General features: G+C 40.9%; 1 protein-coding gene across 2 annotated transcripts in view; it reads left to right on the forward strand.

Annotated features, from left to right (window-relative positions):
- Nucleotides 1-13,624, forward strand: part of ldlrad4b (low density lipoprotein receptor class A domain containing 4b) — an 86,044-nt gene that overhangs the window by 59,098 nt on the left and 13,322 nt on the right. The window contains exon 1 of one of the 2 annotated variants that reach the window (XM_053495183.1): nt 10,449-10,747. The exons of the other annotated variant lie outside the window; for it this stretch is intronic. Within the exon in view, the coding sequence (XP_053351158.1) occupies nt 10,648-10,747 (100 nt within the window). The 5' untranslated portion in view covers nt 10,449-10,647. Of the gene's footprint in view, nt 1-10,448; nt 10,748-13,624 lie in introns of those variants that run through there. 2 annotated transcript variants of the gene reach the window in all.

Consider the following 13,624-nt stretch of genomic DNA (forward strand, 5'->3'; position numbering starts at 1 on the left):
TTCCATATCAACTAACCAACTGAAAATTAAGTAGTCTAATAGATTTATGTGTGTTCTATTGACCTTGAGCAGGGACGTTTCTTTTCATGTGGTTTAATTTGGCGTGATTGTGATAAAATATTTCTTGCTTTTGCCTCTACTCTGGTAAAATTTTTCATTTTATACTTTATCCACAGAGCAAGATATTTTTTTCCGTTGTATAGTAAAGGTTAACTACTTAAGTGCTAGTGATTCATTTATACTTTAAAACAGATTAATTTAAAATGAGACTTTGGAATACAGTAAGTGATATTCAGTGTATAATATTTTACTAAGTTTCACATTTTAAAACTCAGCCAAACATTGATTCCCTTTTGCTGTTAATATTTGCATTCTTATGTGCTGCATGTGATCCTATATTTAATACATAAATTATTGTTAATACATAAATAAATCTTACGTGTGTGTGTGTGTATGTTAAGGCTGGGCGATATGAACTTAAATTAATACCGATTAATTGAGCATTTTACTTCAATTATGATAGTTTTGGGTTTTTTTTGTTTGTAATGTAAATATGCTCTAAACTATTAAAGCTGAGCTTTTATTCTCTCTCTGAAAGTGTTATCCTTTGTGTTGTAGACACAGTATTATATATTTTAAGGTCACATGGACAGTTAGGAAAGTTTTTTTTTTCCCCCCCTGATTTAGTCGTGTCCAATTCCTCCCCGTCACTAGGGGGCTCCCACATTAAGGCTACTACTACCATTCAGCCGGGAGGGCCGAAGACTATCACGTTTTTCCTCCGAACCACGTGACGCCAGCCGACCACATCTTTTCGAACTGCTTGTTCACGCACCGTTAGGGGCGGAGTAACACATTTGTGATTAATGTGGGAGCACGAAGTACCTCTCATCCCGCCCACAGTGAGGAAAGTTTTAACAGAATTGTTTTTAAAAAACAAATAAATTAGAACCTCCTAACCGTGCAATCTTGCCCATGTATAGCATTGCCAGTTCTGATTCATTTTTAATTAATTGCCCAGCCATAGTATAAAATCATATACTGTGTGTTTATGTATATACACTTCCATTTAAAACTTTGAACACACCTTCTACTGTAGTTTCATGGTCTTTCCTGATTTTAATTTCTTCCTACCCTGTAAAAACAATGTTGAAAGCATCTAAAATATGCAATAATCCCCTTTAAGCAGTTAATATTGAGATGTGTCTGCTACAGTACTTACAGTATGCTCTGTAATGCCTTTCTAGCAGCTCTAATTTGAGATGTAAATTGGTGATTTTTGAGGCTGGTAACTCTACAGTAAATGTACTGTAGTAAAGGAAGGTTTGATCTTGCTTTCTTGGGATGGTCTTCATGAGAGCCAGTTTCATCATGGTGCTTGACAGTTACTTTCTTAAAGTAAGTAACCTACCGATATTTTTATAGCTACTTTATGTATATATTTCTTTTAATGCAGGTATCAATTAAGCAAACTTGTCAAATTGTAATGTGTTTGTATTTAAAATAAGAAAATACGACTATTTCTTTACCTCCTAGCTGACCTAGCATCTTGTATATTACTTGCATAGTAGCCCTTGCGCTAGTGGTAAATGGCAAAAAAAATGCGGTCTGCGTTAATAGAGTCTCAATTCCCTGTATCCGCTCATTGCGCACTGTTCTTTTTTTTTTTTTTTTTTTTTTACTTTTTTTTTTATTGCAGTACCCCACACGTCGTCGCATTAGTCATGCCTGTTCGAGACGTTGGTGCTGTCGGCATCATTACAGATGGATATCAGACAGTGTCACCTGACAAGGGAAGCGCGAGGGGGTCTAGGATTGTTTATCTCAGAGGTCTACTGGACTCTTTTCTTCAGCGTTCTCTTTGTCATTTTGTCCTGCGTGCCACCCAGTACGAAGGAAAACCCCCTCTCTCCCTCCTTCACCGTCATCCCTCCCTTGTTGTTTCTTTCCACAGTAAAGTGGGTACTGGGGCTAATGATGCAACTGGGACCATTAAAGGTGGGAAACTGACAGCTCTCCTCTCTCCTCTCAAAGAGTACGAGAGCGACAGTGGGGACAAAAAGAAAGAAAGCGCAGCAATAAATGGACTAGTCTTAAGCGTTGCTTTTTTTCCCTCAGAGTAGAATCAGGTTTGGCTCAAAGGCCAGAATGAAATCCAGTGGCAAAAAAAGGAAACGCCTAAAAGGGAAGGGGAGGCCACACAGAGAGGAAAGGAACATGAAGGCAGTCTATTTGAAGTCCAGCCGTTTGTCTGCGTATTGTGCCAGTGTGTCTGTAGGTGTGTGTGTGTGTGTGTGTAAAAGAGAGGGGGGGGGCTGGAATAAGAGATACAGTAGTGAATAGGCTAGCCTGTGGTAAGCAGTAGAGAAAAGACCCGGCTTTCCTATCAAGCTGGCCAATTAGGTGCTGAGATGCAGATGATGTGGCCAGGCTAAAAAGACCCAGCTGTTGGTGTTAGTATGTTGGCAGAGGCCTGTTCTGTGCTCCAGGCTATAGGCAGTTCCCTCAGCTCAATGCCAAGGCGCTTCACGTTCACATTAGTAATTTTTCAATGCTGATGCAGCCCGACCGTTTATCCATAAACCTTTCACAGTGACCATTTTGAAATGTTTAGTAATCTTAATAATGGCTTATGTAATTGTTGCATGGCACACTTTGGTGTGGCCAAGGTAATGATTACTTAATTGTATTACTTAATTACTTATTACTTTTTCTGATTCTCTCATTTTCTCTCTCTCTCTCTCTCTCTCTCTCTCTCTCTCTCTTTCTCTCTCTTTTCCTTTTTGTAATTTCAGCAATGCCTTTAAACAGTTTCAGAGCTGCTCGTGTTACCATGGATAACAGTTTCATTTCCTTACTGAGCAGACCCTCCCACCCTGACACATGTTTTTCACATGCTTTTTGCTCCTTTCTGCACACGTGAAATCTTCATGCAGAAATGTAAAAGGTCCAGTTTATTGTAAAAAAAAAGAAGTGAGTCTTCTGTTCCTAAATGAAACCTGACAACAGCAGCTGTTTTTGGTGGTGCTGCGCAGCATGGCTTGACTCATAGAGGAAAGGGTACAGAACTGGTCCATTACTTATAGCTGGAATGGTACTGCTGCCTTTTAGAACCTGAAAGATCGTTATATGTGGATATAGTGCAGCTTTAAATAACAATTAAATGGTGCAAAGCTTTTTAAGATTCTTGTTAAAATGTACAGAGCCGACTTAAGGGTAGTGCAATTAAGTTCCCTAAAAGTACGACTCGATTGTAGTAGGATTGTGCATCTGGTTAAAATTTCACTTAACTTGTCCGTCACATGAGAGACCCGCAATCATTTACACAACCAGTCAAAATCTGGGCAGACCTTTTGGAATTCCATGAAATTTCCTGATTTTTATTTCTTTCTACAAGGCTGAAGGCCTCCAAAATGTGCGATAATCTCCTTTGAACAGTTGATGTTAAGATGTGTCTACTAATTATGCTCGTGAAGCCTTCATAATTTAGAGGCTGGTAACTCTAAATAACCTTCTCCACTGCAGCAGATCTAATTCTTGGTCTTGCTTTCCTGGGATAATGTTCATAAGAGCCAGTTTCATCATGGCGCTTGATAGGTTTTGCAAATGCACTTGACAATACAGATCTTGCAAAAGCTATTTTAGATCAGCTAACTGTCGTGTCTAAATATAACAATTGACTGTTGCTGTTACTTAATTAAATGATTCCGTATGTATTATTTCATAGTTTGTAAATCACCAGAGGCGTTCTAAAATGTACAAAATGAATCACTAAACAAAAAACAGTGAATTAAACGGGGTGTCCAAACTTTAGACTGGTACTCTAGGTGTTAAAATGCGAGCAGGTATAGTGTGTATAAGATGTTGGGCTACAGATCTATATCCACAGTACAAGTGTAACAGAAAGTCAGGGTTTAAAACCCCAGCACCGTTAGGATGCCACTTTAAAGCCCGTGTGCAAGCTTTCAACTGCTCAGATGCATAATGAGATAAAGGCATGTCGGTCTGGATGGGGTGTCTGCCATATGATGTAAATGTACAGATATGAGAGTCCCTAGAGTCTGAGTGTAGTCTCCAGCAACCGTGTTAAGTCTGAAACCAGCCACATCTGGCACCTTTTCCTCACTTTATACATATATTTTCTCTTATAGAAAATAACCCATGCAAGTTTTTAATTAGGGGAAACTAGATCTTTACATTCTAGATTATTTTTATTTATTATTTATTTATTTTTTTGGTCATGCTATAGTGTTGACTGAATGACTACAGTGTAGACTGAATGTGTCAGCAGATTTTCTAAAATGGTGTTCTTTCCCTCTACTTGTACTGTTGGTTGTGTTTTTGTGTTTTGGGTCTGGAAAAGTAGGTCATGGAGACCCAGAGAGAGAGAGACCGAGACAGGACAAGTTTTCCTACTCAGCCAGGGAAAGCTAGTTATAATCCTAGTGTAAAAGATCAAATCCAAGAATTACTAGATTTTTTTTTTAAAAATTTTCTCTTGTATTTACATATTTGATTTAAGCCTTATTATGTATTTTAGACTGGTTAGCTACCATGGGCATTTTCAGTACCTAATGAATACTAGATTTTTTGGGGGGGAGGGGGGGTTGTCTCTCTGCAGGAACTCTTAAGGGTCTGAAGTGCTAACAAGAAGAGCTTTTTACCATTTAGAAAAGATTGCAGACTAAATCTCTGTGAAAAGCTTATTAACTGTCCAAGGAACCAAGAAAACATGTTGATTATGTTGGAAACGTACCACTTAGTTAAACTAGCTGTTGGAGGTACATTAACTGTTTTAAGTGTTTTTTTTTTTTTTTTACTATTATTAATTTTTTATAGTTGTCTCATGATTTAAATATATTTTTTTATTTTTGTCCATTATAGCCTTGATGATGGTACAAGCAGCTTCATGTTTTGTTGACACGAGAAGGCATATTTGACCGCATCAGTAAATAAACTAACCAGATTAACAGATTACACTACTTTGTCTGACCTCACTCTTCGTCAGTGATCTAGACAGATGACAAAACAACATGTGGTTATGGTCTTTGTAAGATCTAACACATGGGTCCAAAGTCTTCTGCTAGATTTTCAGTTAAGATCTGGTCACTGTGGAGCTCAGCATTTACACTCATTTAATTATTCAGTGAGCCATTAATGAGCATGTTATCATCATCATCATCGTCATCATTAGATAAAGGTGATCACTTAATTGGCAGGGACTCCAATGAAAAATGTGAACCCAAAACATGACACCAAATGGTTCTTAATATCATAACACAACCACAGCATTATTTTTCACCTTTATATACTGTATCAGGATATAAAAAAAAACACCGCAATATCTCACAAAGTAGATTGCCCCAAGTGATCATGTTTCATTACCTGGTCTGTAAGGTGGCATGTTTCACGAAGGTATTTACTCTCCTGTTGCCCATCATAGCTTTCACATTGGTTTTCTATACACATTGGAAATTGACCAGCGGAATTTCAATTGAATTCCTGCCTCTGCGGCACAATTCTGTGTTCCATCACTGTAATGTCCCTGGTGTAGACATCATTCGTGATATGTTCATTTCTGCGCCCCTTGGGTCGCTGCGGTCTGTGTGTGTCCAATGCTGTCGGCATGTAGCTGCTGACAGGTTTATTAAAAAAAGAGTGTGGCAGACAGCAGGCGAGCTGGCCACGGGCCACCGAGATCTGACTACCGCTGCTCCGAGTGCTGCATCGGGCCTGCACTCTCTCACTCCCTCTGTCGGGTCACGCCGGCACAATCTTATTAAATGAGACTCGCTTTCAGAGCATCTTCTCCAGAGTTTCTTCCCTGCACAATTTTTTTTAAGCCACATCATGTATCTGGTTATGGTTTTGAACTCTGCTTATCAGCAATTAATGTGATTGAGGTGTGGCGTTTGCAGCGTTTGAGCGTTGCTTAGAAGTGGGTGGACGGGTGGTGAAGGTTCTGTCATGTGGCTCGTTAGCAGAAAGCAGATAATGTTATCCTAATCATTAGGAGTCACAACAGTGGCCATTTTGGGAGTTGCTGTGCCTGCTGTTCTTCCTGTTGAGCCTGTGTGTGTGTGCCCACTATGTGTGTGTGTGCCGGTGTGGGAGGCTGGCATTAAACCTAGACATTACCTCACCCTACTGGGCAGACGGCCCATGACGATGCTCAGCAGGCTGCGGGAGAGAAGGGGGGGGGGGAACTCAATACCTGGTGATTATCTACACACACAGACACTCACCCTCTCCCTTTTTCTCTGTCTATCTCTCTCTCTCTCTTGCTCTCCCTCTCTCTTTCTGCCACACACAGACACAAACGCACACACACACACACACTGCAGCACACATCCGCAGACGTCACATTCCTTCCTTACAGATGGCAATTTTCAGACACGCGCACACCCGGTCTCCTGGGATGAGTGTGAAGATAATTTGCCACAGCGTGCAGGCTCGGGTGGGAGATGAGTCAGGTAATGGAGAGTGCTTGAAGTCGGCCCTCTCTCACATTAAACCTGCAGATTATCAGTGTGATGGCCCTGTGCCTGTCTCACTAAGCCTGCTCCCTCAGGCCATCTTGTACTAACACCTACAAAAGGTCATTATTCACTGTTTATAAACAGTGAATAATGACTGCATGTGTATATTACTTGCATGTGTATATTACTTCGTTTTAGAATATTTTTGACACTCCTTCAGAAATAGGATCAGATCACTGGACGTCCCTGGAACACAATATGGATTCTGAGTTTGCCTGAGGCCACAGGAGCTGTATTTCACACAGGACACTCTCAGTTACACCAGGCTTCTCTGTTGACTAACACGAGCTTTTCCCCATGTATTTAATCTACTGTTGTAGCAACAGCGAACTATGATTTATTAGAAGGTACACATGGACATGGGATGAGATTTCAGTTCCAAAGAGACACTCTGTTAAAGTATAAAACCCAAATTACAATCCATTTCCTTGTTTTAAAAAAGTCCAGAGAGGGATAGCGAACCAATTTTAACAAGATGTTTTGTTTTTTAGACAAAAGTTTGCTAATCAGACCAGAAAGGGTCAATAAAAGCAATCTATAAAAGTTTCTCTTTTCTGGTTTCCATTTTCATCTATTTTCTCTGTAGCTGGTCTCCATTCGGATAAGTTCCCCTTACCTAAATAAAGTGGTTGGACAAGCCCACAAACATGGTTTCATATTTGGCAAACTAGTCGATAAACTACACGCAGTTATTAGCTCTGATTATACTAATTTATTGTTCTATGTTTAATCTGTTCAAATAATTTCCTGGACCTGGACTCAGGACTGCCAAATGACAGCCCCTGCTATAGGTGGTGTAAAGAATCAGCTCAGGGAAATGTGTTTGTTTAAGGTGCACTTAATATAAATCGATTACTGGCATGAGACATGCTGTGTGAACAATATCTGAACACCAGTTTCGTGTAAGCAGGATAGGGAAGATCAGAGCACCGTGGAAGCCTCAGCATCTATTCAAAACCACATGCCAGGTTAATTAGCCATGGGGCAGAATATTAAATTCATCTCAGGTTTTGTTCCAGCCGTGCTAATATTCATGTCAGCATCTGAGGCAGGGGGAATGACTTACACAATGGTCAGCAGTGAAAAGCCTTGACATTAGCAGCGAGACAACATGAGAACATTATTGTCCCGAGCTCATGAACTCCTCATGTTGAACACCAGGTGGCGCTGTGCCTCAAACAACGTACACTGAACAGAAGGGCCATTTAGAGGTTACATAATGGGAAGAATAAGAAATCATTGTGGTGCTAAAAATGAAACCTGATCCAAAGAGTGCGGGGAGTTTACAATCTGCAAATGGCTTCTCTTGTAAATAGAGTGAGGATAAACCTTATAAATAAGAGCCGGTAATGCAGTTAGTTAGTGTCTCGCTTTAAATGGCCTGTTTTTACCTGTTTTAATTGAATTGATACAGAACAGACAGCATGCTATCTAGAGGTTTCGTCTATTTGAATATATTAAAATGCATTGTGGAGGGATTGTGAAAACCAGCCACAACAGCATTAACATGCGCAGTTTGTCCAACACTCACTTCCCTTGGGATGTTGCTTCAGACACCCATTCAAACCCTGAGTCATGACCCCTACCTCTCCACCTCCCCCACGTCTGGTGTGTGTGTGTGTGTGTGTGTGTGTGTGTGTGTGTGTGTGTGTGTGTGTGTGTGTGTGTGCGTGTGTGTGTGTGTGCGCGCGCATGTGTTGGCAGGGGACATGACTTCCAGACAAGACGTCAGACAGATAAATGTCAGCTTGTCTCCCTGTGGGATGACTGGGTAAGGGGGGTGAAGAGAAGGATCTAATCGTTTAAATTTCATCGTGACATCTGGGATTGGACATTGCAGACAGCTGAAGGGTTACTAACAAGCACGTATATATATATCGACTACACACCATTCCTAAACCAGAGCACCTTCGAACTAATGTTGTCCTAAAATAACAGACTAACGAGGAAGGAATTCTGGGAAACCGGCATTTATCTCATTCATTTCTTTGTTGCTGTAATCGCTTTGATTAAGGGCGTAATTAAGAGACATCTTAATTTAGATCTGAAGGTGAATTATTATTTGTACAAGTCTTAATTTGGACCAGACAGAATTCCTTCCCTCTGAATGTATAATTGTAATTATGGGAATTTTGGAGGGAGAAAAAAAAATTTGGACTGCCTTAACTCTCTATGGCATGGTGTTGCCCTCAGGCAATAAACCACTTTTTTGCCTTTTTTAATTTTTAAAGTAAAATATCACAATAAAAGCCTGATGAGAAGTCTGTGACCAATGAAATTAAAAGTGGGTGTGGGTTTGACCTTTTGTCTGGGGGTGAAACAGTCCTTTTTGGGACCATAGCCGGCTTGGACACACTGTTAGCAGAAAGTGAAATAAATTTCACTTTTGAACATATTTAAATTAAAAAAAAAAAAAAAAAAATGTTATGTGCATAAACATGTAAAGAAGCATGTTTGATTGAGTAAAGATGCTTTTTTTTATCCGTTGACCCATTATGTAGTTGGAGCACTTTTGTTTGAACAATAACATGGATGTAAACATGCAGGGATGCTGTTCATACATTATATATACTGTACATTATGTTCATATTGTGTATGTGCCAGGTAGTCCCTTCACAAGCATGTCATAGGTGCCACACCCTAATTTTAATTGTAGGCTGTGTCATCAACAACTTCCATGTTATTCTGTGAACGTGTCACAGGCGTTCCATCAAAATCTAACAGTAGGCAGCATCCTCTATGGCGAAAATGAGAATCCATGGTGGTCGTTGATTGTGTGTTTGCACAGGCAGTTCCATCACAGGTAAGGAGAAAATGCTGGCCATGGTTGGAGAAACCACCTTTAATGCTGTAAAGTGGTATTATTTTTGGTATAATGGTTTAGTCATTCTTCCCAGTAAAAAATCCTCAACGTCCCCTGTCCTATTGTGGTAAGAAAGTACAATAAAAATATGGGGTGGGTTGGATCTGCTGGACTTTCTTATTGCACTGGTTAGGCCAAAGAAGTGGTACCACTGGCTGATGTTTTACTTTATCGACATGACCATCATGACTGCTTGGCTGCTCTACATGAGAGATTGCAGCAGCATTGGGATGGGAAAAAAGGAACAGATGAAGTTGGTTTTAAGTTGTATATCGCAGAAAGCTTGTGCAAAAGTGTCAAGAATCTGGCAAGAGAGGTTGTCCCAGTTCCACAACTGCTAGGGGGGAGAAAGAAAAGGGGAGAAAGGACCCGTGCCACCCATTTCGGTTCTTGGAGGGGTTAGGGTTGGCTAATCTCTAAGCCACTGATCGATTAACCATTTGTGGATGATGTTTAAATTATGGTTTAAATAAAACTTCCAAAGTATTTATTGCCTGATTTGTCCCTCAATCCACTCGTAGCATGTTGTTGGATTCAGTCAGACTGAGACAAGTGAGATGGTGCAGTGTTGTGAAAGGGTGTCTGCTCTCTGCTGTGTGTGTGTGTGTAATGCCTGCTGCTGGTAAACGTCTCAGACGCAGAGCTTCACCCGCACTCAGACACGCAGACGTCGGGGTCACGCCAAGGTCACGCCCCGTGTTCCTCACACACACACACACACACAGCCTTGTTTGGTTGTGTCTGGCTCGTAGTGGAGATGTAACACAGTGGCCACGTCCTAATCCGCACAGTACACCGTGTTCGAGTCGTTCCTCAGGTCGGGGAAGAAAAAACAACAACCCGAGCGTGTCTGAGGCGTGCTTTGTGAACTTAAGAGTGACACAGTGCGATGTGAGACGCAGCCCCAGTCTCTCTCTCTCTCTCTCACACACACACACACTCACATCCCCCCCCCCCCGGAAGCGGGTGGTTTTTCAGGACGCGGCTGCCCCCACCCTCCCCGAGACGCCGCTGTGATATGAGTAAGGGCAGGAGAAGGGGTTAAAGCACAGTCTGTCTGCCTCATTCAACACACACACACACACACCGGCTCTTCAAGAAGAAAACGGAAGTAACAAAAGCGACACTTTTGACAGAGAAGAAGGACGCGGGGAATTATTCCTTTCTTTTTCTCCAGCGAGGATGTGGTGAGGACGATGCGAGTGTCGCGGAGAGCCGGTGGAAGTTGTGTCCGTGTCGAGCTCCATGCAGAACCAGAGCGGAGCGGCTAGCGGAAGCGGCTACCGCTCCAATGGCGCCTGCGTGTGTAACTGCACCGGAGCCCAAGTTCAGGGAATGGATATATGTGAGTGTTTGAAAAAAGAAAGCGGGGGGGACAAGAAACCCGTCGCTACTATTTTAAAACTTTTGTTTAGAGTTGTCAATTATTGTTTTTGTTTATTTTTCAATGTGAAGTTTATTGGGTGTAATTGAATTGACTTGACGAAGTTGTAGTACAGTAGTGCCCTACTGTAGGTAAAGACCCTAAACACCAGCGCTGTGGAGGGAGCCTGTGTAGGGAGCATCAGCTCAAAACGGATCCGAGTCGCAGTCTGCTGGTCTGGGGTTTGGACAGTGATGACCGTTTTTTAGTGCGTGTCTCCGCCAAGCCTCTGTCCAAACCCCCGAGCCGTCAGCACACACCAACACCTCCACTTCCCAGACCATTAGTGCATATGGTGGCATGTTCCTCTCATGTTCACTGTAACTACATAACCCGAGTCTCAAGTATGGACCAGCAGGACGAGCACTATAAATAACGTGTGAATAGATTCTCCTTAGTCCAGATCATTACTCATTTTCTTTCTTTCTATATGTTTTTTTTTTTTTTCTTCTTGCTTTGACTACAGGACGTCTGTTGCTATCAGACTATCTTCGAGGCTGGTTGTTTATAGAGGTTGGAATAGCTTTCTCTGTCTTTATCTCTCTCTCTCTCTCGCTCTCTTTTTCCCCTTTTCCTGAAATATTTCTCGCTTGTTTTTAAAATTCTGATTCAGATCATACTCGTATTCCAAGTCACGATTTCTACTGTATAGCAGCACGACCAGGGCTTGTACTAGATTTATTTAAAACATATACAAATTAGTATGTGAAGGTGTCTGTGGTGACATTCTGGAAGGGATCTCGGTGTCAAGTGGTTTTAAACAAAGTTTCCCACTAAGTTTTCATTACCGATGACTTACGGTTTCTTTGACAACAAAACTTGTTTAATTTTCTAACTTCAAACTACGAGAGAATGACTGTTTATAGATCTTATAACTAGTATTGCAGATGTTTTATTAGAAGATAAAGCGTGATCTTGCTAGGCTATATATGCGTACAGCAGTACTGTGCCAAGTCTTGAGCCACCCCTCATTACCTTCCTGTTAAATGATGTAGACTAAATTGAACAAAATGAGACCAAATGTTTTATAGCGACAGGCTGCAAAGTAACTGAAGGTACAATGTTAAAAAAAATGGTTGTTTATGTTACAACCTCGGCAGCAACCTTATTTCCCCGGTCGTCTGTTTCAATCATTTAGCATCCAGCATCACCAGTGTACTGATCACCAGCCTGATCATCTGTCACCATCTACACCTGTTTTTTCATGACTTAAGTTAGGTGGTTTATTATGCCTGATTGATTTAAAGGTCACTTTGTGGCTAAGCAAACAAAAAACATCCCTCTTAAACTGGTTTGGTGCAGGGACTGGTCTGGAAATGAAAGACAAAAAAAAGTCTTTCAGGAAGAACTATTTCTGGAGAACTATTCCTTAAGATTACATTAAAAATGCAAAAAAAAGAGGCTTGTTCTTTGGTAGCAAAGTATTAAGAAACAAGTGGTGACTCAAGATCTTTGCGCAGTACTTTATATATAAATATATACATACATACATACATACATACACACATATGCACAAGTGAGGCAGTTTCTCACACATTACATAAATACACTTTTATACTTTTTCTGGTGCATGGACCAGCTCCTGGATCAGTGACACACCATGCTGTCTTACACATTTGTTCTAATCTAAAAGTCTTCTGAGTCACGTTTCAGAAAATCAATAGATTACCAGAAGTTTCCACAGTTTAGCGAATTCTGTATTGTTATATACTAGATGTGTTAATCACACATTATTGATTAGACATGATGAATACATAAAAAGGAAATGTATATATAACATAGTAGGCAACTAAAAAGCACAAGAAAATAAATACGGTATTTAGTTGTGAAATGATTTATGTTAAGAGGCATACAGCTCTTGAAAAAAAGAAAAAGGGGAGGGGGAGTTGCTGATGAGTAGGTAGGTTAACATCCACAGTGATGGCTTGGTTCAGTGCCGCAGTGTGGTGTGCGACTGATGTGTTTGGTGATAACAGCCTGAGGATCCAGTGACTATTATTGATGAGTCAGAGTGCTAGTCAATGTGCTCCATCACTAATCTAGCCATCGGAGCGTAGCCGGAGGTCTGGAAGCAGAGCATGGATCCATTTACTTATTTTAAAGACTTTTGTTTTTGTTGTTGTAAGGAACACAGCACTGTTTGTGATTAGACCAGGTATAAGATGTGGTAGATGTATAATGACAGATTTCTTTCCCCTTATTGTTTAGATTACATTTGTCCAGCTCGTCTGTCTCCTCTCTGTTCTCGTACTTCGAAAATGTAACTGGTGAACTCTCTTCCAACCCTCTTCCAGCATTCTCAAATGGAGGAGTGTGGTTTCCACCCACTGAGGTCATGCATGCAAGTTCAGCTAGCGGTCATGGGCAAATGTTTTAGAGAAGTACTGAGTTTTTCCCTTTTTTTTTCTTTCCTCCCCCCCCTCCCCTTTCTTCTCTTGCTCGCTCTATTAAAACAAATCTTTTAGACTTTCCTCGGTGCTGTGTTTGCCCTCAGGAGTATGTTCATGCATTTTGCACTTCCTAACTAAATAGAAGTAACAAAAAAAAAAAGATGATAGTGTTTTTTGTTTTGTTTTGGTCCCCTCCCCCCCTCCCCCACACACCTCTTGCTTAAAACTTCAGTGCTGATTGTTAAACTTTACGGACTTGGCAAGCCGATGCAGCAACCTGCAAGTTTGTACAGATACCTCAGACTGCCATAAAAGCACCTTTTAGTTTTTGGTCAAACACAGCATTTCAAGGTATGTTACCAAGAAATGAAGGCTTTTCCAAAATAGTAATCAATCCGCATGGAGAATA

The sequence above is a fragment of the Clarias gariepinus genome, chromosome 4, assembly GCF_024256425.1.
Source record: "Clarias gariepinus isolate MV-2021 ecotype Netherlands chromosome 4, CGAR_prim_01v2, whole genome shotgun sequence".
NCBI lineage: Eukaryota > Metazoa > Chordata > Actinopteri > Siluriformes > Clariidae > Clarias > Clarias gariepinus.